The sequence below is a fragment of the Suncus etruscus genome, chromosome 13 (assembly GCF_024139225.1).
Source record: "Suncus etruscus isolate mSunEtr1 chromosome 13, mSunEtr1.pri.cur, whole genome shotgun sequence".
Taxonomy (NCBI): domain Eukaryota; kingdom Metazoa; phylum Chordata; class Mammalia; order Eulipotyphla; family Soricidae; genus Suncus; species Suncus etruscus.
In genome coordinates, this window is record NC_064860.1 from 47,992,319 (window position 1) to 48,018,365 (window position 26,047).

The 26,047-nt window shown below is 41.0% G+C and overlaps 1 protein-coding gene across 1 annotated transcript in view; it reads right to left on the reverse strand.

Annotated features, from left to right (window-relative positions):
• Nucleotides 1–290: 290 nt before the first annotated feature.
• Nucleotides 291–26,047, reverse strand: part of USP16 (ubiquitin specific peptidase 16) — a 32,096-nt gene continuing 6,339 nt past the window's right edge. Inside the window, exons 5-19 of the mRNA XM_049785761.1 lie at nt 24,648–24,751; nt 23,482–23,585; nt 21,827–22,011; nt 21,242–21,337; nt 20,529–20,659; nt 20,137–20,224; nt 15,896–15,974; nt 14,433–14,524; nt 13,177–13,233; nt 11,642–11,818; nt 6,457–7,120; nt 3,541–3,635; nt 2,731–2,817; nt 643–799; nt 291–549 (exon numbers count right to left, since the gene is read on the reverse strand). Of these exons, the coding sequence (XP_049641718.1) occupies nt 425–549; nt 643–799; nt 2,731–2,817; nt 3,541–3,635; nt 6,457–7,120; nt 11,642–11,818; nt 13,177–13,233; nt 14,433–14,524; nt 15,896–15,974; nt 20,137–20,224; nt 20,529–20,659; nt 21,242–21,337; nt 21,827–22,011; nt 23,482–23,585; nt 24,648–24,751 (2,241 nt within the window). The 3' untranslated portion in view covers nt 291–424. The remainder of the gene's footprint in view (nt 550–642; nt 800–2,730; nt 2,818–3,540; nt 3,636–6,456; nt 7,121–11,641; nt 11,819–13,176; nt 13,234–14,432; nt 14,525–15,895; nt 15,975–20,136; nt 20,225–20,528; nt 20,660–21,241; nt 21,338–21,826; nt 22,012–23,481; nt 23,586–24,647; nt 24,752–26,047) is intronic.

The following is a 26,047-nucleotide window of genomic DNA, read 5'->3' on the forward strand; positions in this document are numbered from 1 at the left end:
TATCAAATATAATTACAAATGAACTGTTGAAAATTTTACAAATGTAAAATAGTTTCATAGGCAGTCTGACAAAAAATTTTATCACCTAGTGGTTAAAAAATAATAAATCTAAAGTAATAAAACAAGTTTTGGGGACCAGTCAGTCAGTTTATTGATATGTTGAACCCACCACCCTAACATACTTAGCACAAAGGTCTTGAGTAATTCAAAATTCTTTCCAAAAGCTGAAGACAGGTAAAAAATAAGATAACAAATACAAAAAACCATTGTAGATTTTGATACCTTTCCCTTCAGTATTTGGATAAACACAATTTCTTCTGGCACGTATTTAATTTTAAGGGAACATGATTTATAGTTAATCCTTACTTTATTACAGTCATTATAAAAGCCATGAACTTATTTCCCCGAGAAAGCACTTTGAATATCAGAGAATTCGCTCGTAGAAGAGGAGGTATGCTTGTGAGTTCAGTACTTTAGCTGTAGGCACTGCTTGCACATGGGTGTCGCTGACGTGAAACCACTGCCCTTTGGTTGACTCCATTTCTAAATCTGCCAGAAGTAACAGTATAAATAGTAAGATTCAGGTGTGCTTTTTTTCTGAGTTGTGCTATAAATCCTAAAGCATTTTCTAGGATCTCTCACCTTGTGGAATATCACCATGCAGGACGAGATTAGACAGATGACTGTTTGCAGCTCTTGCCTTAGCATAGGCAGTATAATGCCCCGACCTCATGGTGCCACTGTGCTCCACAACTCCATACAAAGAATACAAAACCCTTGTGTTTTCTTCAGCGACATTCTTGAAAAATGAAAATAATTTTGAGTTCACTCTTGATCCACTTGAGTTGAGGATGGTTTAATTTTAATTTTAAACTACTAAGAAGGGTTTCTACCTTTATACTGTGAACAGATCAGTCCTTACCTGAACTACTTGCACCTTGACTATTTCTCAAGTCTAGTAAGTCATGTTGCACCTTGTTTTGTTTTTAGAGAGTTATGATGGCCCTAATGGAAGAACTATAGCCACTTAACTACCTAATTTCCTGGTCCAAAAGTTTAAATAATCTGAGTTGAATTCTGGTCAATGTTTCATCAGGAGTCTTAGGAGAAAAATTTTCAGTGCCTCACAATTATATCCTAACTCTTGCCTTTAACAGCAAAAGTAGCACTTGTACTCTGTACTCTGCCTCCCCCAAACCCTGCCCCTTAAATGTCCTTAAGGGATTCTGGACCTCACCTTTGACTCACCTTTGCTCACTTGCCCATCTAAGGTGAACCCTAAATGAATAGCAGTGCCCTCTACTACAGCCCAATACCTCTAATCTGCCTCTTGATTTGGTAAAGAAAACCCACTCATAATCCTGTCCACTTATAGAGGATTTACAGAGATCCAATGTGGGGCCTCACAAAATGCAGGACATACTCTTGTGATACAGACATGCACCAGCACACCCCAATCCTATAAACCTTTCAAAAGTGCTCCAATGTACACCCACTGATGCCCAACTTCTGCATAGGCTTTTTTTATTTTGTATTTTGGGGCCACACAATAGTACTCAGATTACTTCTGTGCTTAGTTAGGGTTCACTCCTGGTGATGCTTGAGGGATCATATGGAATGTAAAGCAAGCATCCTACCCACTGTACTAGTGCTCTTACTCCTGATAAGCCTCTGAAAGTTCTTTTCTTGAGTTTTATCTCCCAACAGCCCCTGGACCCAGAACTTGAATCTCCAGAACGGCATCCACTAAGCCATTTCACACTGATCTAATGAATTAGTACTTAGAACGAAGACCTTGCTGTGTTCTCTTTGCCTCTATCAGCCTAACTTCATGACTACTTTAAGCAGTAATAAAATGTAGGGTTTCTCAGAGCCTCCAATGAAAGACCAACAAGCTGGGTTATGTGCATTATCACCATCTGTCAACCACTTGAAACTGAGATTACCCCCAATAAGAGGTTTCATTTTGGGGACCAAAGCAATAGCTCCTATAGTGGGTAGGGCGTTTGCCTTGCACATGGCCAACTAGGGTTGGATCCAGCATCCTTTATGGTCCCTACAGCCTGCCAGGAGTGATTTCTGAGTACAAAACTAGGAGTAACCAAAACCAAATATTAAAAAAAAGTTATTTCGGGGCCGGGCAGTGGCGCTGGAGGTAAGGTGCCTGCCTTGCCTGCGCTAACCTAGGATGGACCTCGGTTCGATCCCCCGGCGTCCCATATGGTCCCCCAAGAAGCCAGGAGCAACTTCTGAGCGCATAGCCAGGAGTAACCCCTGAGCATCACAGGGTGTGGCCCAAAAACCAAAAAAAAAGTTATTTCATTTTGGGCGCCAGAGTGAGTAGGGTTCTTGCCTTGCACGTGGCCAATCCAGGTTCAATCCCCAGCATCCCATCTTTCCCCATGCACTGCTAGGAGTAATCTAATTGCAGAGTCAAGAGTAACCCCTGAGCATCACTGGGTGTGGCCCAAAAAGCAGAAAAAAGAATTTCATTTTGAGGCCTTAGCTACCAAAACAATCTGTTTTTGGTGACATCTATAACCAGTGGTCAGGGGCTATGCTGGGCTCTAAACAAAAGGGAATCTCCCGGCAACAAGAATCAAAGACCCACTTTATTCAGCAATGGTACTACTACATGGTAACCAAGCCAGCATTAAATAATCCTGTAGTTATGGGAGGGCATTATTACAAGCTTTTAACAAGATTTCCGAAAAGATCACTTTCACTTACCTTACATTTTAGGGTACAAAAGGGAGCCAAATCTAAGATTTCTGGAAATTTTATGTGTCTGTTAACTTTGCGTAGGTTAAAACCAGCCTAAAAACAAAGACAACAGATTGAGCTGTTTCCTGGAGAAGTCTGCAACCCCATGTCCCAAAGAACCACCACCAGCCAAGTTCAGTCTTCTTTTTTTTCTGTATTGTTTTTGGGTCACAGCAGTAATGCTCAACTGTTAACTGCTGATTCTGCACTCAGGAATACTGGTGGAGCTCAGGACCATTTGGAATGCTGGGGATCGAATCTGGGTTAGCCCAAAGTTCAGTCTTCTTAATAGACTATTCTTCCTGATCATGCATGAATTAATCTTGAGCTGGTTTTTTTTTTTTTTTTTTTTTTTTTTACTAAGTGCACACACTATTTAAAAAAAATTGCTCCTGGGGCCAGAGATAGCACAGCAGTAGGGCAATTATTGCCTTGCAAGCAGCTGACCCAGGACCAACGATGGTTCGAATCCCGGCATCCCATATGTTTTCCCATGCCTGCCAGGAGCGATTTCTGAGCACAGAGCCAGGAGTAACTCCTGAGCGCTGCCGGGTGTGACCAAGAACCAAATAAAAAATAAAAAGAACAGATGAACTCAAATATAACTAAACAATTGCAACTACATTTTCCTCCACCTTGACATGCATGCAGCAAACATTTTTCTCTTATCCAAAAACATATATGTTTAACAGACAACCAAAGGAGAACAGCAATACATTGACACAAAACCAAGCAGGTGTTACATTTTAAGAATATATGAGTAAAACATAGGGATACCTGCTGAAATCTCTTTAAATGAAGAGTGAGAACAGGAGGAGCAAGAGAAATAAGCATCTGCTTTTTGGCATTAGTGTAAACGTGCTTCCTTTCACCTAAAGAGAAAAAGTGTAGAGTGTGAAAATCATATTAAGCCTCTGAATAAGTCATCTCTGCTATAAAATTATTTCAAGCATCAGTAATTTTTCCTATAAAGGGCTAGACAACACTTTAGGCCAGGGGTCTCAAACTCGTGGCCTGCGGGCCGAAAACAGCCCTTCCTACAACATTTTGTGGCCCTGCCCTAGAGGAATCTTTTTTTTTTTGTTTTGTTTTAGGTTTGGGTCACACCCCCCATTGTTCAAGGCTTACTACTGACTTTGCACTCAAGGATCACCCCGACTTTGCCTCCTGCAGCCCTCAGGTAAATTGAGTTTGAGACCCCTGCTTTAGGCTTTGTGAATCAAGAACCAGAATTAAGGATATTTTGTAGGTATTTCTGTATAACAAAAAAATCTCCACAAATCTTGACTGATGGATTTCAAAATATAAACATAACTAAGTATAGTTACTATATGCTAAAGAGAGCATTACCAGAATTGCTTTTGAAGAGATAATACTTTATATTTTTTGGTTTTTGGGTCATACCAGCGCTGCTCAGGAGTTATTCCTGGCTCTGCGTTCAGAAATCACTCCTGGCAGACATGGGGGGGCTATATGGAATGCCAGGATTCAAACCACTATCCATCCTGGATCTGCTGTGTGCAAGGCAAATGCCCTACTGCTGTGCTATCTCTCCAGCCCTAGGAGCAATTTTTTTTAATGTGGGTTGTGACTAATGTTCCTTTCCAGCAAGTCATTTGAAAATGCATATGGAGCTTGAGCAATAGCCCAGTACGTAGGGCATTTGCATTGCCCACAACTGTGTGGATTAGATCCCTGGCATCCCATATGGTTCCCTGAACCCATCAGGAGAAGTTCCTGAGTGCAGTTTGTTAGCAGGTGGGGCCAAAGACTACCCCCCTCCCAAATGCTCATCTGTCAGAATACATATTTTAATATAAATATTTAAAAGCACCACAGAATACATTTTTAAGACCTCAGAAACTAGACCCCCAAAATGGCAAGTGATCAAATTTGGTCTGTGGGCTTGTTTGCCAATGGCTTCTCAGTAACAAAATTGCTGGGCCCGGAGAGATAGCACGGTGGCATTTGCCTTGCAAGCAGCCGATCCAAGACCAAAGGTGGTTGGTTCGAATCCCAGTGTCCCATATGGTCCCCCGTGCATGCCAGGAGCTATTTCTGAGCAGACAACCAGACACTCCTGAGCACTGCCAGGTGTGGCCCAAAAACAAAAAACAAAACAAATCAAAATTGCTAAAGAAAAACCACACAATTTGCCTTTCGATCAACATTTGAAAAAGAGCTAGACCTTGAAATAGCTTTACTCCCTCCTCCAATTTAAAATAATAGGAAATCAAAGAAAAGAAAAAGGACTGGGAGGAGAGAATTATTACTACACTTCTGTTGCATGTTGACAGACTGCCTCCTCCCACCCCACTTATGGCCACTTTGGGCATCTCTTTAGTACACTGATGAGAACAAGGGAGATAGAATATCACAGAATAGGGCCAGAGCAATAACACAGCAGGGAATTTGCCTTGTACATGGTTCCCTGGGAACCTGGGTTCAATGCCCTGCATTCAATATGATCCCCCAAACTTGCCAGGAGTAATTTCTTTTTTCTTTTTTTTTTGTGGCTTTTGGGTCACACCCGGCAGTGCTCAGGGGTTATTCCTGGCTCCAGTCTCAGAAATTGCTCCTGGCAGGCACGGGGGACCATATGGGACGCCGGGATTCGAACTGATGACCTCCTGCATGAAAGGCAAACGGCTTACCTCCATGCTATCTCTCCGGCCCCATTTTTTTTTTTTTTTTTTTTTGCCAGGAGTAAGCCGAGTGAAACCATTTGTGGCCCAAAAACTTTTAAAAAAATAAATAAAAAAGAACATCTGGGGGGCCGGGCGTTGGCGCTGGAGGTAAGGTGCCTGCCTTGCCTGCGCTAGCCTAGGACGGACCGCGGTTCGATCCCCCGGCGTCCCATATGGTCCCCCAAGAAGCCAGGAGCAACTTCTGAGTGCATAGCCAGGAGTAACCCCTGAGCGTCACAGGGTGTGGCCCAAAAACCAAAAAAAAAAAAAAAAAAAAAAAGAACATCTGATCAGACCTAAACAACAAACCCAAAGTCAATGAAAACAGAATCAAGATACCCGATCTATACCAAGTTATATACAAAGGGAACCTGTCACACTAGCATTCCAAGGGGCAAAGGGGAAGCTATGCAATGCATGCTGGGAACAGGGTTGAAGGGAGGACAACACTGGTGGTGGGAATGGCCCTAATTCACTGTCAATACGTACCTTAAATATAACTGTGAAAGACTTGTTTAAAATAAAAAGATCATAGAAGCTGACTGGGAGTTCATTTGCAGGCAACTACTGGGCTCAATCATCAGCACTGTGTGACCACCCCATCCCACCCACACCCAAATACCTATAGAAGTGGCTTCTGAGCACTAAGATGGGAGTAGCCACTGAACACTGAACATTGCCTAGTATGGTTAAAAAAACAAAAATAGGAAACTCTGGATACAAAGAAATAAACAGCAGTATGTGTAATAATAGCAATATTCTATAGATGCAAGGCTTTACCCCCAGGGAGAAGCCGGAGAGAAAAAGGATCCTACAGATGCTACCCAAATCCTGGCAAAATGAAAACAGGACGCTACCTAAATGCATTGTCAAATGTGCCTCTGAATATCAATTTCCCAGTCAGGAATGGAGCAGAGACAGTGGATGCTCTGTGTATTTGAGGCTACAGTTCAATCCCAGGATCACAGATCCAGAGTTCATTTCATTTTCCCTGGGAAGCTAATACCTTTGCCAGTGGCCTTGGGTCCATTCCACTGCCTCCGGGTACACACTTCACACAGCAGTTTATTGGCATCTCGGAGTTTCTCATTTCGAGTAAACTGATACAAACAGTGCTGGACTGAGCACTCCTCGGCACTGCAAGCTTCCCTGTCAGCAAGCGTGCAGAAGGCGGTCTCGGGGTCTTCGTTTACAACCTCATAGCCCACAGTCCCAGCAATCTGAGTGTCTTGTAAGATCTCCACATTTATTTCATCGGGTTGAGCCACGCTCAAGGTGAGGTTTTCAAAATCGCAGGAAAGGTCTACCTCTTGGTTGCTCACATCTTCCAGGAAGGCCTCATTTAAGTTCCTAGTACATTCATCAGGAGAAGAGGCCAAAGCCTCCAGATCAGTATCCACGAGGGCATTTTTCTTATCTTCTTCCTCTACAGAATTTTGAATGTCAGGAATACTTTCTATCATTTTTTCTTGGTTGTTCACATCTTTCGGATCATCACTACAGTACTCCTTACTTAGAACTTCCTCTTGTAAAATATAGTTTGATTGAATATCCCCATCTTCCTGAAGTGACACTGGAATGTCACACTCCTCATATTCAGGATTATCAATGGTACATATATCATTTAAATGAAGAACTTTGCCTTGAATTTTTTGTTGCCTTCGTTGATTCTGTGTAAATAAATAAAATGGTTCTCAACCAAAAAAGAAAAGAAACAGGAGATGGATGATGTTCAGTGGTAGAGCAATCCTCAGCACTGACCAAAATAAAAAAGAGAGCAGAAGAGAAAGAGCCTGTATAGCCACACTAGATTTTCTATAATGACTGATCTCAACGGCTTAATAACCAATCCACCTCCAGAATTCTGAGACTGAAAGTTCCTCTACTGGGTAGACAGGTATCTAAGATGAAAACACAGTCCTAGCTTCGATCTCAGGCACCAATAACAAAAGTCTTTTACTATTCAGGGCCAAATAAACTTAACTAGAAAAAATAACTGTTATCAATCATTAAACAATATTACAGTAGAGGCAATAAGATACCTCAGTTCTAAAAGAAAGCTAGAGTAATAAAACTGTTACACCAATCTTATGGGGACTCTGAGAATCTATGACACCCCCTAAAACATCTCTTTGCCATTGGCAGCCTATGTCCAAATGTTAGGGAAAAAAAAAAAAAAGAAACTCAAAGAATCCTATTAATAAAGTAAATGCCTAGTAAGCTGGAAAGAACTGATACGGAGCTTGATTTGCATCTGTTTAGACCAATGTTTCACTCCTCTACACCACACGGTTGCCTAAGCACTCTACCAGGAGTGATCTCTTTACACATTTTTAGGTGCTCTTGATATAATAATGTGTGACTGCACTGTTTGTCAGTGATGGAGGATGAGGAATTATTGTCTCTCCTGCTTTGTAGAAATAGCAGAGATGAAACTTATGTGGAGACAAAAATACTTAAATGGAGTGAAAAAAGTAAAGAGGTATAGCAAGAAAACTGAAGTTAACAATTTCAACCATATTTTGATGAAATATTTTAAGAAATCAGGATGAATGCAAAAAAGCTCTGGTGACTTGTTCTTGTATTTGCACAACCCAATCTATTGGGGAACTCAGCATCTGAAAGCAGGCCTTAGAGGAGTTCTGGCCCTGTTTTGACATCACCTAATTGCACTACTATGGGCAAGTCACTGGGCCACTTTGGATCTTCTCCTCAAGTTGTTTCATTCAAAAGTTTGGTTAAAGTTTCTGTGAGGGACCAGAGAGATAGAAAAATGGTAGGGCATTAGCCTTGCACAGGGCCGAGCTGGGACAGACCTGGGTTCAATTCCTGGCATCCCATAGACACCTGAGCCTGCCAGGGGAGATTTCTGAGTGCAGAGCCAGGAGTAACTTCTGAGTGCCACCAGATGTGGCCCAACCATCCTCCCCCCAAAGAATTTTCTGTAATATTAATAAAAAAATTTTTTTTACTTATTTGTTTTGGGACTAGAGTAATATCACTGGGTAGAGCATTTGTCTTGCATACAGCTAACCTGGGTTTGATCGCTGGCATCCCATATGATCCCCGGAGCCTACCAGGAGTAATTTCTTTTTTTGTTTTGTTTTGTTTTTTGGGCCACACCTGGTGACGCTCAGGGGTTACTCCTGGCTATGCGCTCAGAAATCACTCTTGGGCCTGAGAGATAGCACACAGTAGAATATTTGCCTTGCATGCGGCTGACCCGGGAGGGACCCAGTTCGATTCCTGGCATCCCATATGGTTCCTCCAGCCTACCAGGGCGATTTCTCAGTGCAAAAACTGGGAGTAACCTCTCAGCACCACTGGGTGTGGCCCAAAACCCAATCAATCAGTCAATCAATAAAGTTTAAAATAGAAAATCACTCTTACAAGAAAAAAACATCTAATCCCATCAAAAAATGGGGAGAAGAAATGAACAGACGCTTTGATAAAAAAGAAATACAAATGGCCAAAAGGCACATGAAAAAATGCTCCTCATCACTAATCATCAGGGAGATGCAAATCAAAACAATGATAAGATACCATCTCGGGGCCGGGAAGGTGGCGCTGGAGATAAGGTGTCTGCCTTGCAAGCGCTACCAAGGAACGGACCGCGGTTCGATCCCCCGGCGTCCCATATGGTCCCCCCAAGCCAGGGGCGATTTCTGAGCACATAGCCAGGAGTAACCCCTGAGCGTCAAACGGGTGTGGCCCAAAAACCAAAAAAAAAAAAAAAAAAAAAAAAGATACCATCTCACACCACAGATTGGCATACATCACAAAGAATGAGAACAATCAGTGCTGGTGGGGATGTGGAGAGAAAGGAACTCTTATCCACTGCTGGTGGGAATGCCCTCTAGTCCAACCTCTATGGAAAGCAATATGGAGATTCCTCCAAAATCTGGAAATTGAGCTCCCACTCGACCCAGCTATTCCACTCCTAGGGATATACCCTAAGAACACAAGAATACAACACAAAAACCCCTTCCTCACACCTATATTTATTGCAGCACTATTCACAATAGCCAGGCTCTGGAAACAACCAAGATGCCCTTCAACAGACAAATGGCTAAAGAAACTGTGGTACATATACACAATGGAATATTATGTAGCTGTCAGGAGAGATGAAGTCATGAAATTTTCCTATACATGGATGTACATGGAATCTATCATGCTGAGTGAAATAAGTCAGAGGGAGAGAGAGAGACACACACAGAATAGTCTCACTCATCTACGGGTTGTTTTTTTTTTTTTTTTTTTGGGTTTTTGGGCCACACCCTGTGACGCTCAGGGGTTACTCTGGCTATGTGCTCAGAAGTCGCTCCTGGCATTGGGGACCATATGGGACACCCGGGGATTGAACCGCAGTCCGTCCTAGGCTAGCGCTGGCAAGGCAGACACCTTACCTCTAGCGCCACCACGCCGGCCCCTCATCTACGGGTTTTAAGAAAAATAAAAGTCATTTTTGCAACAATCCTCAGAGACAATGAGAGGAGTGCTGGAACTTCCAAAGAGTGGTGAGTGCAGTTATAGAAATAACTACACAGAGAACTACCATAATCATGTGAATGAATGAGGGAACTGGAAAGCCTGTCTGGAGTACAGGTGGGGATGGAGTGGGATGGAGAAAGATTTGGGACATTGGTTGTGGGAATGTTGCACTGGTGAAGGGGGTGTTCTTTACATGACTGGAACCTAATCACAATCATATATGTAATCAAGATGTTTAAATAAAGGGAAAAAATCACTCTTAGCAGACTGGGAGGACCATATGGGATGCCGGGAATCGAACCCGGGTTCTTCCTGGGTCGGTCACATGCAAGGAAGAAAAGCCAAAATTACATTTATTATTTATATTTGATTGTTTTTTTTTATCATTTTTATTATTTATATCTGATTGTTTTTTCCAAAAAACTCCAAAATGATAGACACCTAAGAAATCTGTGAAAACAATTATGTCATGATAGGTTATTAGTGAAACAAAAAATGTAATGTATTCCTTTCTCATGTTTTTGTTTGTTTGCTTTTTGTTTTGTTTTGGTTTTTGACTATGTCAGGTGTTGAACCAAGGCCCCACACTTGGGAACTAAATTTCACTTTTAGCAGATTTTTATTTTATTAATATAGGTATTTAAGCACCATGATTACAAACATGTTTATAGCTGCGTTTCAGTCATAAACATTCTATTTTGAATGTCAGTGTACTTATAACCCCAGAATTGCTTTGAAAAAAAAAATCAAGTTGGAGGGCCAGAGTGGTGGCACAGCGGTAGGGCGTTTGCCTTGCATAAGGCCGATCTAGGATGACAGGCTATGGTTTGATCCCCCGGCGGCCCATGTGGTCTCTCAAGCCAGGAGCAATTTCTGAGTGCATAGCCAGGAGTAACCCCTGAGCGTCACTGGGTATAGCCCAAAAACAAACAAACAAACAAACAAATAGTAAACTTTTTGTTTACTTAAAAAATCAAGTTGGGACCATAGCAATAGCACAGTAGTAGGGCTTCCCATATGGTCCCTCGAGTCTGCTAGGAGTGATTCCTGAGCACAGAGCCAGAAGGAACATCTGAGCACTGCCAGGTATGGCCCCCAAACCAAAACCAACAACAACAACAAAAACAAAACAAAACAAACAAACAAAAAAACCTAGGGAAACTGGAGCAATACAGCAGATAGGGTACCTGCCTTGAATGGGGCTGATCTGGTTTTGGATCCCCCATATCCCTGTGGCACGTTGTGCATCACCAGGATCCCTGAGGGCAGAGTCAATAATCCCTCACTGCTGGGTGTGAACATCGACCCCCCCCCACAAAAAAAAAAAAAAAACAGAAAAAAAAAGGAAATTGGTAATTGGTTGAGGGAAGGTAAAGTGACAGGTATTGAAACAGTGTTGACTGAAATTCAATCTAAGTAACTGTAATTTTGAAATTCATGGTGATTCAGTTTTAAAAAAATCCAAAAAAATATTTTTAACACTAACATTTGTAATGCAGTATTTAAAAATAAGAAACAAACTTTTCTTCATCTTACTCTAACAGGAATTCCCCTGCAGAGAAAATTAAATGAGCTCATTCTGTCGGCAAAACAAAAAGGACCATATATAAAGAAGATATATTTACCAATGTCATTCTGACTTTAAACTCAACAACTATAAATTAAAATTAGGAAAGAGTGGCTTTTTCTTAATTACTTACCTTGGCTAGCTTTTTGGCTTGTTTCTTTGCTTTTTTCTGTAAATGTTTGCTTGGTCCTGAAGGAGTATCATTTCTCTCTTTTATATAACTATCAGTATCTTTTTCATCCTCACTGTCTTTATCTTCTTCCTCCATTGCCTTTTTCAGATTTTTATCATATGTACTTTTCTTACCACTCTTTCAATAGGGAAAAAATAGAAAATATAGAAATATGGGATAATCATTAAATGTCAGAATTATTGTTTGGTAAAAAGAAAGTTCATGTTACTCAAATGTTTATACACACACACAGGTCAAAGTATATCCAGGACAAAAATGTATTCATCTCATAAACCAGAAAGCAGGGGATAGGACAGTAGCACAGTGGCTAGGGCATTTGCCCTGAACATAGCTGACCAAATGATCAAATTTATCCTTTTCCTTCCTTCCTTCCTTCCTTCCTTCCTTCCTTCCTTCCTTCCTTCCTTCCTTCCTTCCTTCCTTCCTTCCTTCCTTCCTTCCTTCCTTCCTTCCTTCCTTCCTTCCTTCCTTCCTTCTCTTTTCTTTTCTTTTTTTTCTTTTTTCTCTTCAGTTTTTGGGCCACCCCAGCTATGCTCAGGGGTTCCTCCTGGCTCTGTGTTCAGAAATCACTTCTGGCATGCTTGGGGATTAGGAATGCCAAGAATCAAAGCTGGGTCAGCCTCATGCAAGGCAAATGCCCTACCTGCTGTGCTATAATATCACTCTGGCCCTACCAAGCAGGTTTCCAACCCAGACATACCCATATAATCCATCGAGCCCACTTTGAGTAATTCCTGGTTGTAAAGCCAGGAGTAAACCCTAAACACCACTAGGTGTGGGCCAGAAAAACAAAAACAAAAGCAGAAAGAAACAGAAAGAAATCTTTACATACTGAGAAAACAAACAAATTAACAAATCAGTTAAAAAAAAGGGGTGGGGAGAAAAAGGGCCCAAGAGATAGTTCAGTGAGTAGCACCCTTGTCTTGCATGTGGCCACCTGAATTTGATCCCCAGAATCCCATAAAGTACCTCAAGTTCTACCAAGAATTGTCCCTGACCACAGAGCAAGAAAAAATTCCTGAGCACTGCTAAGTGTGACTACACAAAACTTTATTTTAAATTTTTGAAAAAGCAAAGTCCCATACAAGTATAATAAAAAGAAATAAATTAAATGTATTAGATATTGGCTGGGACATGCTATAGTTTATTTTGAAAAATATTTTGGTCATAATGGATTAAGCATCATAATTTCTTTTTTTTGGTTTTTGGGCCACACCCGGTAACGCTCAGGGGTTACTCCTGGCTATGCGCTCAGAAGTTGCTCCTGGCTTGGGGGACCATATGGGACACCGGGGGATCGAACCACAGTCCGTCCAACGCTAGCGCAGGCAAGGCAGGCACCTTACCTTTAGCGCCACCGCCCGGCCCCCATAATTTCTTTTTGTACTTTTCTTTCTTACATGCAGTTTTAGGAATAGACTTTCACTATTATTGAACAGAAGAAAGTGGCTATCAAAAAATACTAATAATCTTACCTGATCATCTAGAACTGGTAGAGACAAATCAAGGAAAGATTCATGAACCAAGGAGACCTTAATGCAAAAAAGAAAACATGAAAGGATGAAAATGGTTGATTCACTTTGAATATTAAACAGAATAACTGACTGGAGGGGTAGAGAGAATAGGATCTGTCCGAACTATGCAGGTCATTTTCGGCAGCTATGGTTAGATTTTAATCTTCCCCTGAAGGCTATCAACAGAATAATTTCAACCCCAAACTAAAATTAAGTTAAAACTTACACACAGGGGGCCAGTGAGATGCTGCTAGAGGTAAGGTGTCTGCCTTGCAAGCGCTAGCCAAGGAAGGACTGTGGTTCGATCACCCAGCATCCCATATGGTCCCCCCAAGCCAGGAGTAACCCCTGAGCATCTAACGGGTGTGACCCAAAAAAACAAACAAAATAAAAATTTACACACAAGGGGTTGGAGTGATAGCATAGTGGGGGAGGGCATCTGTATTAAACATGGTTGACCCTGGTTCGATCAATGGCATCCTACAAGGTCTTCAGAGTCTGCCAGGAATAATTTCTAAGCAAAGAGACAGGAATAATCCCAGTCAGGTGTGGCACAATGTTCCTCTCCCAATTACACACAGTTAGGCTGTAATATGACTAAGATAGAAGATCAGATGCCTGGGAATCGAAGAGGTGGCGCAAGCAGTAAGGCCTTACCCATGCTAGGATAGGACGGACTGGGATTCGATCCCCTGGCATCCCATATGGTCCCCCAAGCCAGGAGCGATCTGAGCATATAGCCAGGAGTAAACCCTGATTGTCACCAGGTTAGCCCAAAAAACAAAAAACAAAAAACAAAAAAAAAAGAAGAGCACATGCCTGGGTTCAAGTCCCACCCCTACGAACCACCAAGTTGGCACCACAATAATGTAATAATATGATACATGGATGAGGAATTTGGATTGGGAATATTTATGTTAAACCAACTTCAAGATGTAAAGAGTACTGGTAGTTCCTACAAATAATCAGGCATTTGAGTAGCTCAGCAAGCAGCTAATAAACCATACCCTATTGGTATTAGTGGGGATGGTGAGATCATGCAGCATACGTGGCCTTGTGATCAAGCTGAATTAATCCCTGGTACCCCTTATGGTCCTACAAGTCCAGCTGAGCAAGCACAGAGCCATGAGTAAGCCTTGAGCACAGCTGAGTATGACCCAAAAACCAAAATGGGGAAAATATATTAATAAAATCCATTCTGTATAACATCTACTTACACTTCTGCATTCATCACACATGATTGTACTAGTTAGTTCACCACCAAAAATCCGGTCTACAAAACTTGGTACTGATTTTTTCTTTTCATAATCTATAAGGTAAAGAAAGTTTACTGATTACTATTATATAATTAAGTTAAAATTATTCACCTATTTTGCCCTAAAATTTAATTTTTTAAATTTCTAATTGCATACTTATTTTTTCCTCTATTCATGATAGTCATATCTTATTTTTTAAATGTAAATGGCAGCAATAGACTCCAGTTCTGATTATAACAAAACAAAAATCATATCTTGAAAAAAGGTCCTATCCAAAATCTTGTCAGTAGAAAATATATGCTATTCAGTGAGGTCTACCATATTAGTTAAATAAGAAAATTGGATTAGGTTGGTGATATTTCAGGCCACTTCTGAAACCTCTATATTCTAACTATAGGCATGAGTAATATAGCTTTATTACAGATATTGTTTTGATATATAAAGCTGAGCACCATTTAGAATTTTAAAAAAAAATCCAGGGCCAGAGTGGTAGTGCAGTGGTAGGGCGTTTGCCTTGTGCAGCTAACCCAAGATGTACCTTGGTTCAATCCCCAATATCCCATATAGTACCCCAAGCCAGAAGCGATTTCTGAGTGCCTAGCCAGGAGCAATCCCTGGGCATCACTAGGTGTGGCCCATCACCCCCCCCCCCAAAAAAAAAAGATCAGCTGAAATCAGAAAGATGCTTTTTTTTTCCTCCCTTCCCTCCCAGAAGGATGTTTTGTTTTTGTTTTTGGTTTTTTTTTTTTTTTTTTTGGTTTTTGGTTTTTGGTTTTTGGGCCACACTCAGTGACGCTCAGGTGTTACTCCTGGCTATGTACTCAGAAGTCGCTCCTGGCTCAGGGACCATATGGAACGCCGGGGGATCGAACCACGGTCCGTCCTAGGCTAGCGCTGGCAAGGCAGACACCTTACCTCTAACACCACCATGCCGGCCTGGACCAGAAAGATTTTTTGTTTTTGTTTCTTTTGGTTTTTGGGCCACACCCAGCGGTGCTCAGAGGTTACTCCTGGCTGTCTGCTCAGAAATAACTCCTGGCAGGCACGGGGACCATATGGGCCCCAGAAAGATGTTTTATAAAAAAAAAAAAAATCCCCCCTCTGGAAATAATCCTGCTAAGTTTAGTAGAAGGTGACGTAATTTTACTACTCAATGTAATTACTTAGTTTTCTCAATACATGCAAAGTATAAGTCTTCCATTGAAATGTAGTTTGGTGGGCCCAGAGAGATAGCACAGCGGTGTTTGCCTTGCAAGCAGCCGATCCAGGACCAAAGGTGGTTGGTTCGAATCCCGGTGTCCCATATGATCCTCCCGTGCCTGCCAGGAGCTATTTCTGAGCAGACAGCCAGGAGTAACACCTGAGCACCGCCGGGTGTGGCCCAAAAAAAAAAAATGTAGTTTGGTTCAATAGTCAGGTATTACCTTTAACTTTATTTTTTAGTTCTTCATCCAACTTTTCAGTACCATTACCAAATGCCTTGAGAATTCCTTTACTCACTCTCTAAAAGCAATAAAAACATGGAAATAATAAAATTGAATTATTGTTTATTTTGTTAATTAAAAAATTTTACTTAAAGCATTGTAGTTTACAAAGTTATTCAAAGTTAAATCTTAGACATAAAATAAAATGTCCCAGAACCAATCCCACCTCCAGTGTCAACGTCTCTCCACGAAAGTTCCCAGAGACCATCCCATATCTCTCTACATCACCCCTTTCAGCCTGCCATTATTAATAGGCACCTTTTTTTTTCTTTTGGGGACGGGCTGGGTGGGTGGGTAGGTGGGGGTGTGTGTGCCTGGGGGGCCGCAATGTGCAGTGTGTGCGGTTGTGTATGTAGATTGTGTGCATATGTGTGTGTCAGGGCCCTCGGACCCTGGGGCTAAGAGGCACCTTTTTAAGTTTGGTTGTTAAAGTTTGGGTGTGATGATTTCATTATTGTTGACTCTGTGTTGTGGCTCTTTAGTTCTGCCATTCCTTATTGCATCACCAATGCACCAAACTAGTCCCCTTGACCCCTGTCCCCCATTATTTCATATCTGTCTTTCTCTTCCTCCACTTAATTTCTTTCCTTCTCCTAACTATACTATGGAGCCAAAACGCTTTGAATTATTTTCTTAGAAAACAAGTACACATTGGGCTGGATCAATAGCATAGCTGGTAGGGCATTTCCCTTGCATGCAGCCAACCCAAGTTTGATCCCCAGTATCCCATATGATCTCCGAAGCCTGCCAGGAGTAATTTCTGAGTGCAGAGACAGAAGTGGCCCGTGAGTGCTGCAGGTGTGGCCAAAAACAAAAACAAAAAAAAAAAACTGTATGCAAGAGCTCAAAAGGTAGTTTCCTCAGCTTTTGAATAGAACTAAGCATTCTAAACTCACATTTTCAAAATTAACTAACTATGGTTAGAAGGAATTATAGAGCAATCACTAACCCCCATTTGAATGCAGTCAGCATTTCAAGATTTTAGCCTGGAACCAGAGAGAACAATATAGGGTTTAAGGAACCTATGCTTTGCTGTGTGGCCAGCCCTTGTTTGATGCTTGTTACCTTTCGGTGCCTTAAGCACTGCCTGGTGCAGCCATGAAGGCCCCTGAGCATGGCCAGGGGGACCTGGGTCATCTCTTGAGGGCCTAAGCAGCTGCATTCTTGGCTCCTGCATTACCCACATGCATTGGCTGGCTGAGGACTGCTGGGAGGGGTCTTTGGGCTTGATGAGCACTGCTTGGGCAAGTTCACCCTCCCAAAAAAGTTTAACCTATGGGGCTGGAATGGTGGAGCAAGCAGTAAGGCATCTGCCCTGCCTGTGCTAGCCTAGGACAGACTGCAGTTTGATCCTTGGCATCCTATATGGTCCCCCAAGCCAGGAGCAATTTCTGAGCGCATAGCCAGAAGTATAACCCCTGAATATCACTGAGTGATGCCCCCCCAAAAAAAAGTTTAACCTATACATGCACATGCTCAATCCCCAAAACTATAGGGGAGCAACCCTTGAGCAAAGAGCTGAGGAACTGCCAAGCACAGAAGAGTAAGACCTTGCCCCACAAAAAGAAAATTTAGATTATGAGCAATAGTACAGTGGGGAGAGCACTTGCCTTGCAAGCAGCTGTCCTGGTTTGATCCCAGCATCCCATATGGTTTCCCGGAGCCTTGCAGGTGTTATCCCTGAGCACAGAGCCAGGAGTAAGCTCTGAGTGTATCCCCAAAACAAAACACCAAAAAAAATTGTTTTAACTTATCCAAACCAAAATTTTCAAAGCTGCCTTTGGAAAGGCCACTGAAATATGTTCTAATTACATACTGTGGATAAGTAAGAGCTACATGGAAAGACCCCAGTGTTCAAAGGTTAGCAATTACTAGGAGATCTTGAATTAGGTACTGAATGTGGTTTAAATAAAGGTTTAGATCTAGAAAGGGAGAATGCAGAATGTGAGAACTGAGTCAAATTATTCACATACTAGATGAGTTTTTAACATAAAATAAGAGCAAACTATGGGCTAGAGCAATAAATAGTACAGTGTGCAGGAACCCGAGTTCCATACTTGGAATCATAGCATCCCAATCTCACCAGGAGTGATCTCTAAACATGCTGGGTATGGGCCAAAATCCAAAAAAATGAAAACCCAAAACCAAAAAACAACGTAAGAGCAAAATATGTATTAATTATTAGGATGGATGAAGAGATAGTACAGTGGGTAGGGTTCTTGTCCTACAAGTGGCCAACCTGGGTTGATCTCCAACATCCCATAAGATCCCCCAAAGAATGCCAGGAGTAATTCCAGAGTATATAGCCAGGAGTAACCCTGGAGCACTGCCAGGTATAGCCCCCATCCAAAAAATAAAGTATTTATTAGTACTATTATTAATTATAGTCACACCCCCATATACACTGCTTTTATCCTTGTAATTAACAAAAAAATTTCAAATGCAACAAATAGTCCTTGATTCTTTTTATGTTTGTTTGTTTGTTTGTTTTTGGGCCACACCCGGTGGTGCTTAGGGGTTACTCCTGGAGGCACGGGGGACCATATGGGACACCGGGATTCGAACCAACCACCTTTGGTCCTGGATCGGCTGCTTGCAAGGCAAACGCTGCTGTGCTATCTCTCCGGGTCCCATAGTCCTTGATTCTTACCAAATGAAAATACCTTCTAAATTTATAAAGCTGGTAAACTCATAGACAGATAAGAGTAAGCATCTACTCAAACAGAATTGTTTAAAGAAAAAACATTTTCCAGTATCTTGCAGTTCTCTGGATATAGTCTTAAGAGAACAATAATGCTACATATATCAAATAGCATCATGGAAAGAAGAATCACTTTTAGTTCTTTTTATGCATACTAATGAGTAAAACAATCAACCTAAGTAAAGGGCCATAAATAGTACAGTGGTTGCTGTATTATCTCACTGTGCCTATGGCCAACCTAATTCCTTGAATCATGGGCCAGTTGGCAGAGAATCGAGTATCACTGGGAGAGGCATTAGACTACCTGAGAATTTCCTGTAGGGACCCTCACAGATACTTGCAAAACCAAATTGGTGCTGTATTCTTTAATGCCTACTTTACAACTCACAATATGTACTTCTTCCTGTCACTGACTCTATTTTCCTAAATTATTTTCTTTACTTTTAAAATATGGTAAAAAATTGGGGCCAGAGCAGTCTCACAGCAGTAAGGCATCTGTCTGCCTTGTCTGCCTTGCCCGCCTTGCCTGCACTAGCCTAGGACGGACCATAGTTCAATTCCCCCGGCATCCCATATGGTCCCCCAAGCCAGGAGCGATTTCTGCGTGCATAGCCAGGAGTAACCCCTGAACGTCACTGGCCCAAAAAAACAAAAAACAAAAACAACAAAAAAACAAAATACAAACAAAAAAATGGGTTAAAAATGGGATCGGGACTGGAGAGATAGCATGGACATAGTGTGTTTGCCTTGCATGCAAAAGGACGGTGGTTCGAATCCCAGCATCCCATATGGTCCCCCAAGCCTGCCAGGAGCGGTTTCTGAGCATAGAGCCAGGAGTAACCCCTGAGTGCTGCCAGGTGTGACCCCCCCACCCACCCAAAACAACAAAACAAAACAAAAACAAAGCAAAACAAAAATGGGACCAGAGCGATAGTACAACAGATAGGGCATTTACCTTACAAGCAGCCCCATATGATCCCCAAGCATTCCCAGGAATGATCCCTAACCATTAGTGGGTATGGCCCAAAAACGAACAAACAGAAAGGTTAAAAAGGATATCAAAAAACCTTTTGGGGACATGAGAGGCAGCACAGTGGTAGGACGTTTGCCCTTGCATGGGCTGACCAAATACTGACAGTGGTCCGAATCCCGGCATATCATATTGATGTCCCCAGAGCACAGCAGGGTGTTACCCAGAAACCAAAAAATAAAAAATAAAACCTTTTTGTTTCGGAACCATACCCAGCAGTACTCAAAGAGTACTCAAGGGCTCACTCCTGGCAGTGCTGGGATCAACTCAGTCAGCCACTTGCAAGGCAAGAGACTTGCTCACTATAGTACCTCTTTGGCCCTTCAAAATACCTTTTTAAATATATGGCTTCAATAACGAATTTTCATATCTTAAACGACCCTCAAGACAAACATCAGGGGAGAGGAAACTTGAAAAAAATTTAAAAATACACTAGTCAAGTCTGCTTACTTGGTGTTCTTCTGCTCTCATTCCATCCAACAAGTAACGAAGTAACTCCTGGCTATCCTGCTGTTGATAGCCCTTAAAGCGCACTGCTCTGTGAAGAAAAGACAAGATGCAACAGTGAGTCCACCAAAACACAGGACATCAGGATCAGATCACAAATCTTGACATGGCCGAATTTATCAAAATTTTTTTCTTACTATTATTAGGCTAAAGATACTATCAGCAAATTTAACTTTTACATAATGCACATTTTAAATCCAAATTTCAAAAACCATGTTGCAATATATATGTATTTGTATCTATACATATATATGGATTTACTGTTATTATTTTTTTAATATTATTTTTTAGCATCCTACTGATGCACCGAAAGCACAATCAAAGCAGATACTCACTTTTTACAGACCTGAGAAAAGAGTTCTTTAGGAGTCACGATTCCCTTTTTGGTTTCTTGCATCTCATTAAGAAACTGGCTCATAGCTAAAGTAAGAGGGCCAGGAGGCTCAAGGTTTATTTCTAATGGTTCCTGAATATGGGAATAGAAATTATATTCCTCAGTCAAATTTAGGGATCATCAATTTGATCATCTGCAACCCCTCAACCTACTACTGCTAATGCTCCTCAGACAGCAATTCCTCTCTTAAATGGAGAGAGAAAGAGAGACACAGAAAGACAGACAGACAGACACTTTAGGGTCGGAGATTGTTTTAATAACAATTCAGTCCTACTCATTTAGTTTCACAATATCTTGAACCTTATATTATGTAAGAACTGAAAAGGAGGACACAAAATAAAACGAAAATAGGCAATCTAGTTACACAAGTGAAGTCACCTTAAAAAATCTAAAAAAAAATCAATGCACTCATTCCTTATGTCAAATGCCTAGAAATAACCAAATATTCAGAATATTTTCAAGAAAGAAATCACTCTTGCACAGCAGAAAATACTTTGCTTATACTGTATTAACTTAGAAATGTTTAGTAAGGTGGCCAGAAGCAAAACAAGCTAGAAAGTTGGAAACAAGAGCCAAATAACTCTTTAAAATAATCTGGCAAAACTTTTCAGAGGAAAATTACTGACTATAAAACAAAAACACTAAAGTACATACTGTTAGTGCTAAATCAGGAGGTTCAATTTTTACAATTGTTCCAGACATTTTCACTTCTTTTAGTAGTTCTCTAAGCACTGGTGTTTGTGACAAATTCTGGAAATCAGGATGGAAAAAGAACAATCATCAAAGGGAAAATAAAAGATTCGACTATTACTTTAACATTTAATCTAGCAAAATGAAAATCATCACCAATACTAAAGCCTTTATTGTATCTGTCCTGGGACACAAAAAGTTATGGTGTGCTTATCTGACCAGTCTATTTGACTCATATATATTTCAGTTCTGAGTCAGGGGACTGGAGTACAGACACAGTATATCGGAGCCCCAGGTTCAAACCCCAGCACTGCACGGTCTCTTGCACACTTGTGAAAGTAATTCCAGAAGACAACCAAGTATCAACCAAAAAAGAAAAGCAATTCTGAGCTTATTTATCACTGCAAAGAGTGATTCTCTTCTCATCATCCAATCTCATGCAATCACCTATACTTGTTTGTGTGAGGTGAGCCTAATGTTAAATAAACAAAAATACAATATTATAGGAAGAAAACTTTTTTTTTTAGAGGTGAAAAAGTTTACTGGCACCTGCATAACCGCATTGAAGAAACAAGTGTTTCCCAAATTACTGAGTCCTTTAACAGTTATTTGAGGAGAATTCATGGAATGATTTTCTTTAGTCATGTTTTCCTTTTTTTCTCTCTCTTGTTCATTTTTACTCTCCTTTTCTAATTTTTTATTTTCAAGTTCCATATTCCCAGTATCTTTTGCTGCTTAAAAAAAAAGAGAAAAATTTAGAAAAATATGTAATATAACCATACCAACACACAATTCTACCAATAGAATTTATTTTTACCAACACTTTGCCTTTAAATGTTTCCTAATATTATAAACTACCACTAAAATATACACCTCCACACTGTGAAGCACCACTAGGCGTGGCCCTCAGACCCTCCACTTCCCTCAATACTATCTGGAGTAACCCCTTAACCTAAGAGCCAGGAATAAGACTTGATTATGGCCAGTTGTGTCCCCCACCTCCTAAAATGTGAGCAATAAAGCAAATGTAAGCTAAGTGTGAGCAATAAAGTAACAGAGTTAAGAGTGTGGCCACAAGACTGAAAAGAGAATAAAAGGATAGGGCATTTGCTTGGCATGTGGCTGACTCAGATTTGATCTCCAGCATCCCATATATCCCATATGATCCCCAAAAGCATCCAGGAATAATTCCTGAGCTCAAAGCCAGAAGTACCCCCTAAGCATCACTGGGTGTGGCCCAAACACATTGAAAAATAAAAAAAGATGACAGGGCAAAAGACTTTTTTCTCTCTCCAGGGGATCCCAGAGCCGGCTCTATCAGGGTCGCTGTAGTACCTGGAACTGCACACTTGTCATAGTCACTTTAGTCCCTGAGGCATTTATTAGACCCCGAGAAAAAAAATTTAAATAGAGTCTATATGTCAAACACACACCCTGGTGGGCCAGAGACAGTGCTGAGGTTAGAGCAAATGCCTCGCATGCAGCCACCCCTGCTATATCCCAAGCACCACAGGGTTGCCGGAGCATCTCTCCCTGAAGCCCTGGAGGCCTCCAAACATTGCTGGTGTAGCCCTGGGAACCCAGACTCTGGAGTTGAGTCAGAACTCACACAGGAGTGTCCTAACTCAAGACCATCTCTGCAGTCCTCATTTCCAAATTTAGAGGTAGTACCTGCACACTACCTGATGTGGCCCCCAAAACTACGACAAACACAGTCCTGAACTTAGAAATAAACAGTTCTAACTTGGCCAAAAATATTTTGCAAGTATCACTCCCGGTGTCAGAGAACGGGAACAAAGCTTTACGGCCCAAACCCAGTCTGGACTCTCCATATCTTATTTCTCAAAGGCTCTCTAGCCTCACTTGGGGTCTATGATTTATTGTGTGAACACAGGGTGGGGAGAGAGGGGTGCCACTACAACATATCAGACCCTGATCAGGGAACATCAGGACACACCCAGAAGTACTCAGAAGTAAGTGGTGCAAAGGGCAAGCAGAATCAGCTGAACTCAAGACCAGAATTTTAATCCCTATATGATCTCTCTGATTCCTCTCACTATTTCAAATTATTAAAAAATTAAATAGTTCTGCAGTTTCAAATAGTTCTGCATTTTGCCTATATGCAACTTATGCAGCACAGCAAATCTACCAAATCAGGAAGCCCATAAATCAACGTTAGAGAGTGAGAAATAAGTCATTTTTACCTGGTTTTGAAGTGGCAATACCAGCTTGTTTTCTAAGATAATCAACCACCTGACCCAAACGATTTGAACTACAATACTGTACTTCTTCATCACATATGTAACACCTATGTTCCAAAAGATCACAAAGAGAAAAAAAAATGAAGAACTGACATATAAAAAGGGAGTCACACTGTAATTTCGGAAAAAGGTACAACCAAGAAATTATCTTATTGGAGAAAATAAAATAAAACATCTATATATTATGGGTAAGGTTAGCACAAATATAATTTTATATAATTATGGTGGGGAAAAATAAATGTTATTGAAATGACAATTTGAAACAAAGTCAAACAGTTTTTGTTTGTTTGTTTTGGGGGGAGTCACACCCAGCAGTGCTGGGGGGGGATTACTCCTGGTTCTATGCTCAGATATAGCCCCTGGCAGGCTTGGTGGACTTTTTGTTTGTTTGTTTGTTTTGTTTTGGGGCCACACCCAGCAGTGCTCAGGGGTTAACTCCTGGTTCTACTCTCAGAAATCCCCCCTGGCAGGCTCCATGGACCTTTTTTGTTTCTTTGTTTTGTTTTGTTTTGTTTTTAGGCCACACCCAGTGGAGTTCAGGGGTTACTCCTGGCTCAGAAATTGCTCCTGGCAGGCATGGGGGACCATATGGGACACCTGGATTCAAACCAACCACCTTAGGTCGTGGATCGGCAAGCTGCTGTGCTATCTCTCCGGCCCCAAATATTTTTAATGCATATTTTAAGATAACTACCATATCACCAAAACACATTTTACAAATTTATTAGTTCTTAAAGATGTGAAAATTCCTTAGAGAGTACAAGAAATAAACACACCAACTTAACCCTTGTTTTTGTGTGAATTTATTACCAACTTTTACTGTAGTCTCAACTGACCTAAAATTTAATTGGAGTGCTCCATTTCTTTAAATTAAAAACCCTACATATACTTCATAATATGACAGGAGGAGTATGTTCTATCCCTTATAATTTTTGTGTTAGTAAAATACTAAACATAACATTACATTTCTAATTATTGTCCAAAATTGATGGTATTTACACAAATACTACAATTGTATAAAACTTCTCACTATCCCTTTAACATTTCAAACAACTCCATTCTCCAGTAATTTAATTTCCAGTCAAGTGGGTTTATGAGCTAAAACTCACCATACACTCCAGTTGTCCAAATTAAGGACCAAACAATGAGGTTCTGATCTTGGTGTCATATAGTGCTTCAAGGCATGCTGCTCCTGAGAATTTCTACCACAGCCCTAAAAAAAAAAATCCAGAATAAGGTCAGGGAGAAAAAAAACATTAGAATCACAAATAGCCAAGTCACAAACCCCACTACACAAAGAGAAAATTCATAATCTAGAAACTGTCACTTAAAATTTAAAAAATAAAGACCTTATCGACCAAATAGTACTGTGGGTAGGGTGCTTGCCTTGCATTCAGTTTACCCAGGTTTAATCTCCTGCAGCCCATAGTCTCAACTCCTGAATCCCACCCAGAGTGATTCCTGACACAGTGACAGGATTACCTCTTAAGTACCACTTGAGTATGGCCCCAAAGCATAATTTTAAAAATTAATTTTTTGAAATTAGTTAGCCTGAAGCTACAGTGCTTCCTGGCCTGGTAGTCCCAAAGTTACCAAGGAGATCCTGTTGAAATCTGAGGCATCCATGGCATTCCCAGCAGTGCTAAGAGTCTTCGTAGCTGAACCCAGGAGTCAGAGAACCATGTGGTACCAGGGATCACACAGACCAGCCACATGCAAGATGAGCACCTTTACCCCATATTACCTGTAGCCCTTGGCAGTTTCTTAAAATATAACATTTTCAATTATCATTTGACCTAACATTTGCACTCTTCAATATTTTTTCCCAGAGAAATGAAATTGTAAGTTCATACCAAAACATGTACACCAATGTTTGTTGGAGCTGTATTATTTATAATTTCCCAATACTGATATCAAGGCTGGAAAAGTAGGGAAACAGGCCGAGTGTAGGCTTTGCAGGCATGAGACTTGGGTTTGATCCCAGGTACCACAAGGTCCCCAAGCACTGCCAGGAGTGACCTGCCCTAGCTGGGAGTAGCCCCAGCTCTACGTGGTATGGCCCACCTATTAAAAAAAAGTGGGGAGAAGTCTAGGTATCCTCTGAAAGGTGAATGTCTAGCAGTTGTACAACTCTGCCTAAAATAGTGCTTAATATAAGGATGAAGTGGGCCAGAGGTGTAGCTCAGAAGTAAAGCATATAATTCAAAGTATAAGGTCCTTGGTCAATCAATCAGCAAGTAGATAGGTAGGTAGGTAGGAAGGACAGAAGAAGAAACTGCTGATACACAACTTTGATGAACCTTAGATTCCATCAATTTAATATGTTTAATAATGAATTCTTTCACTACATAACATTTTGAAGTAACATAATTTTAGAAATAAGGAACAGATTTGCTGGTTGTTAAAGACTAGATAGAAAAATTATAGTGGGAGGTGGATATGGGCATGAAGGGGCAAAAATAGACACCCTTAGAATTCTATGGATCATGATTCTGGTGATGTATATCTC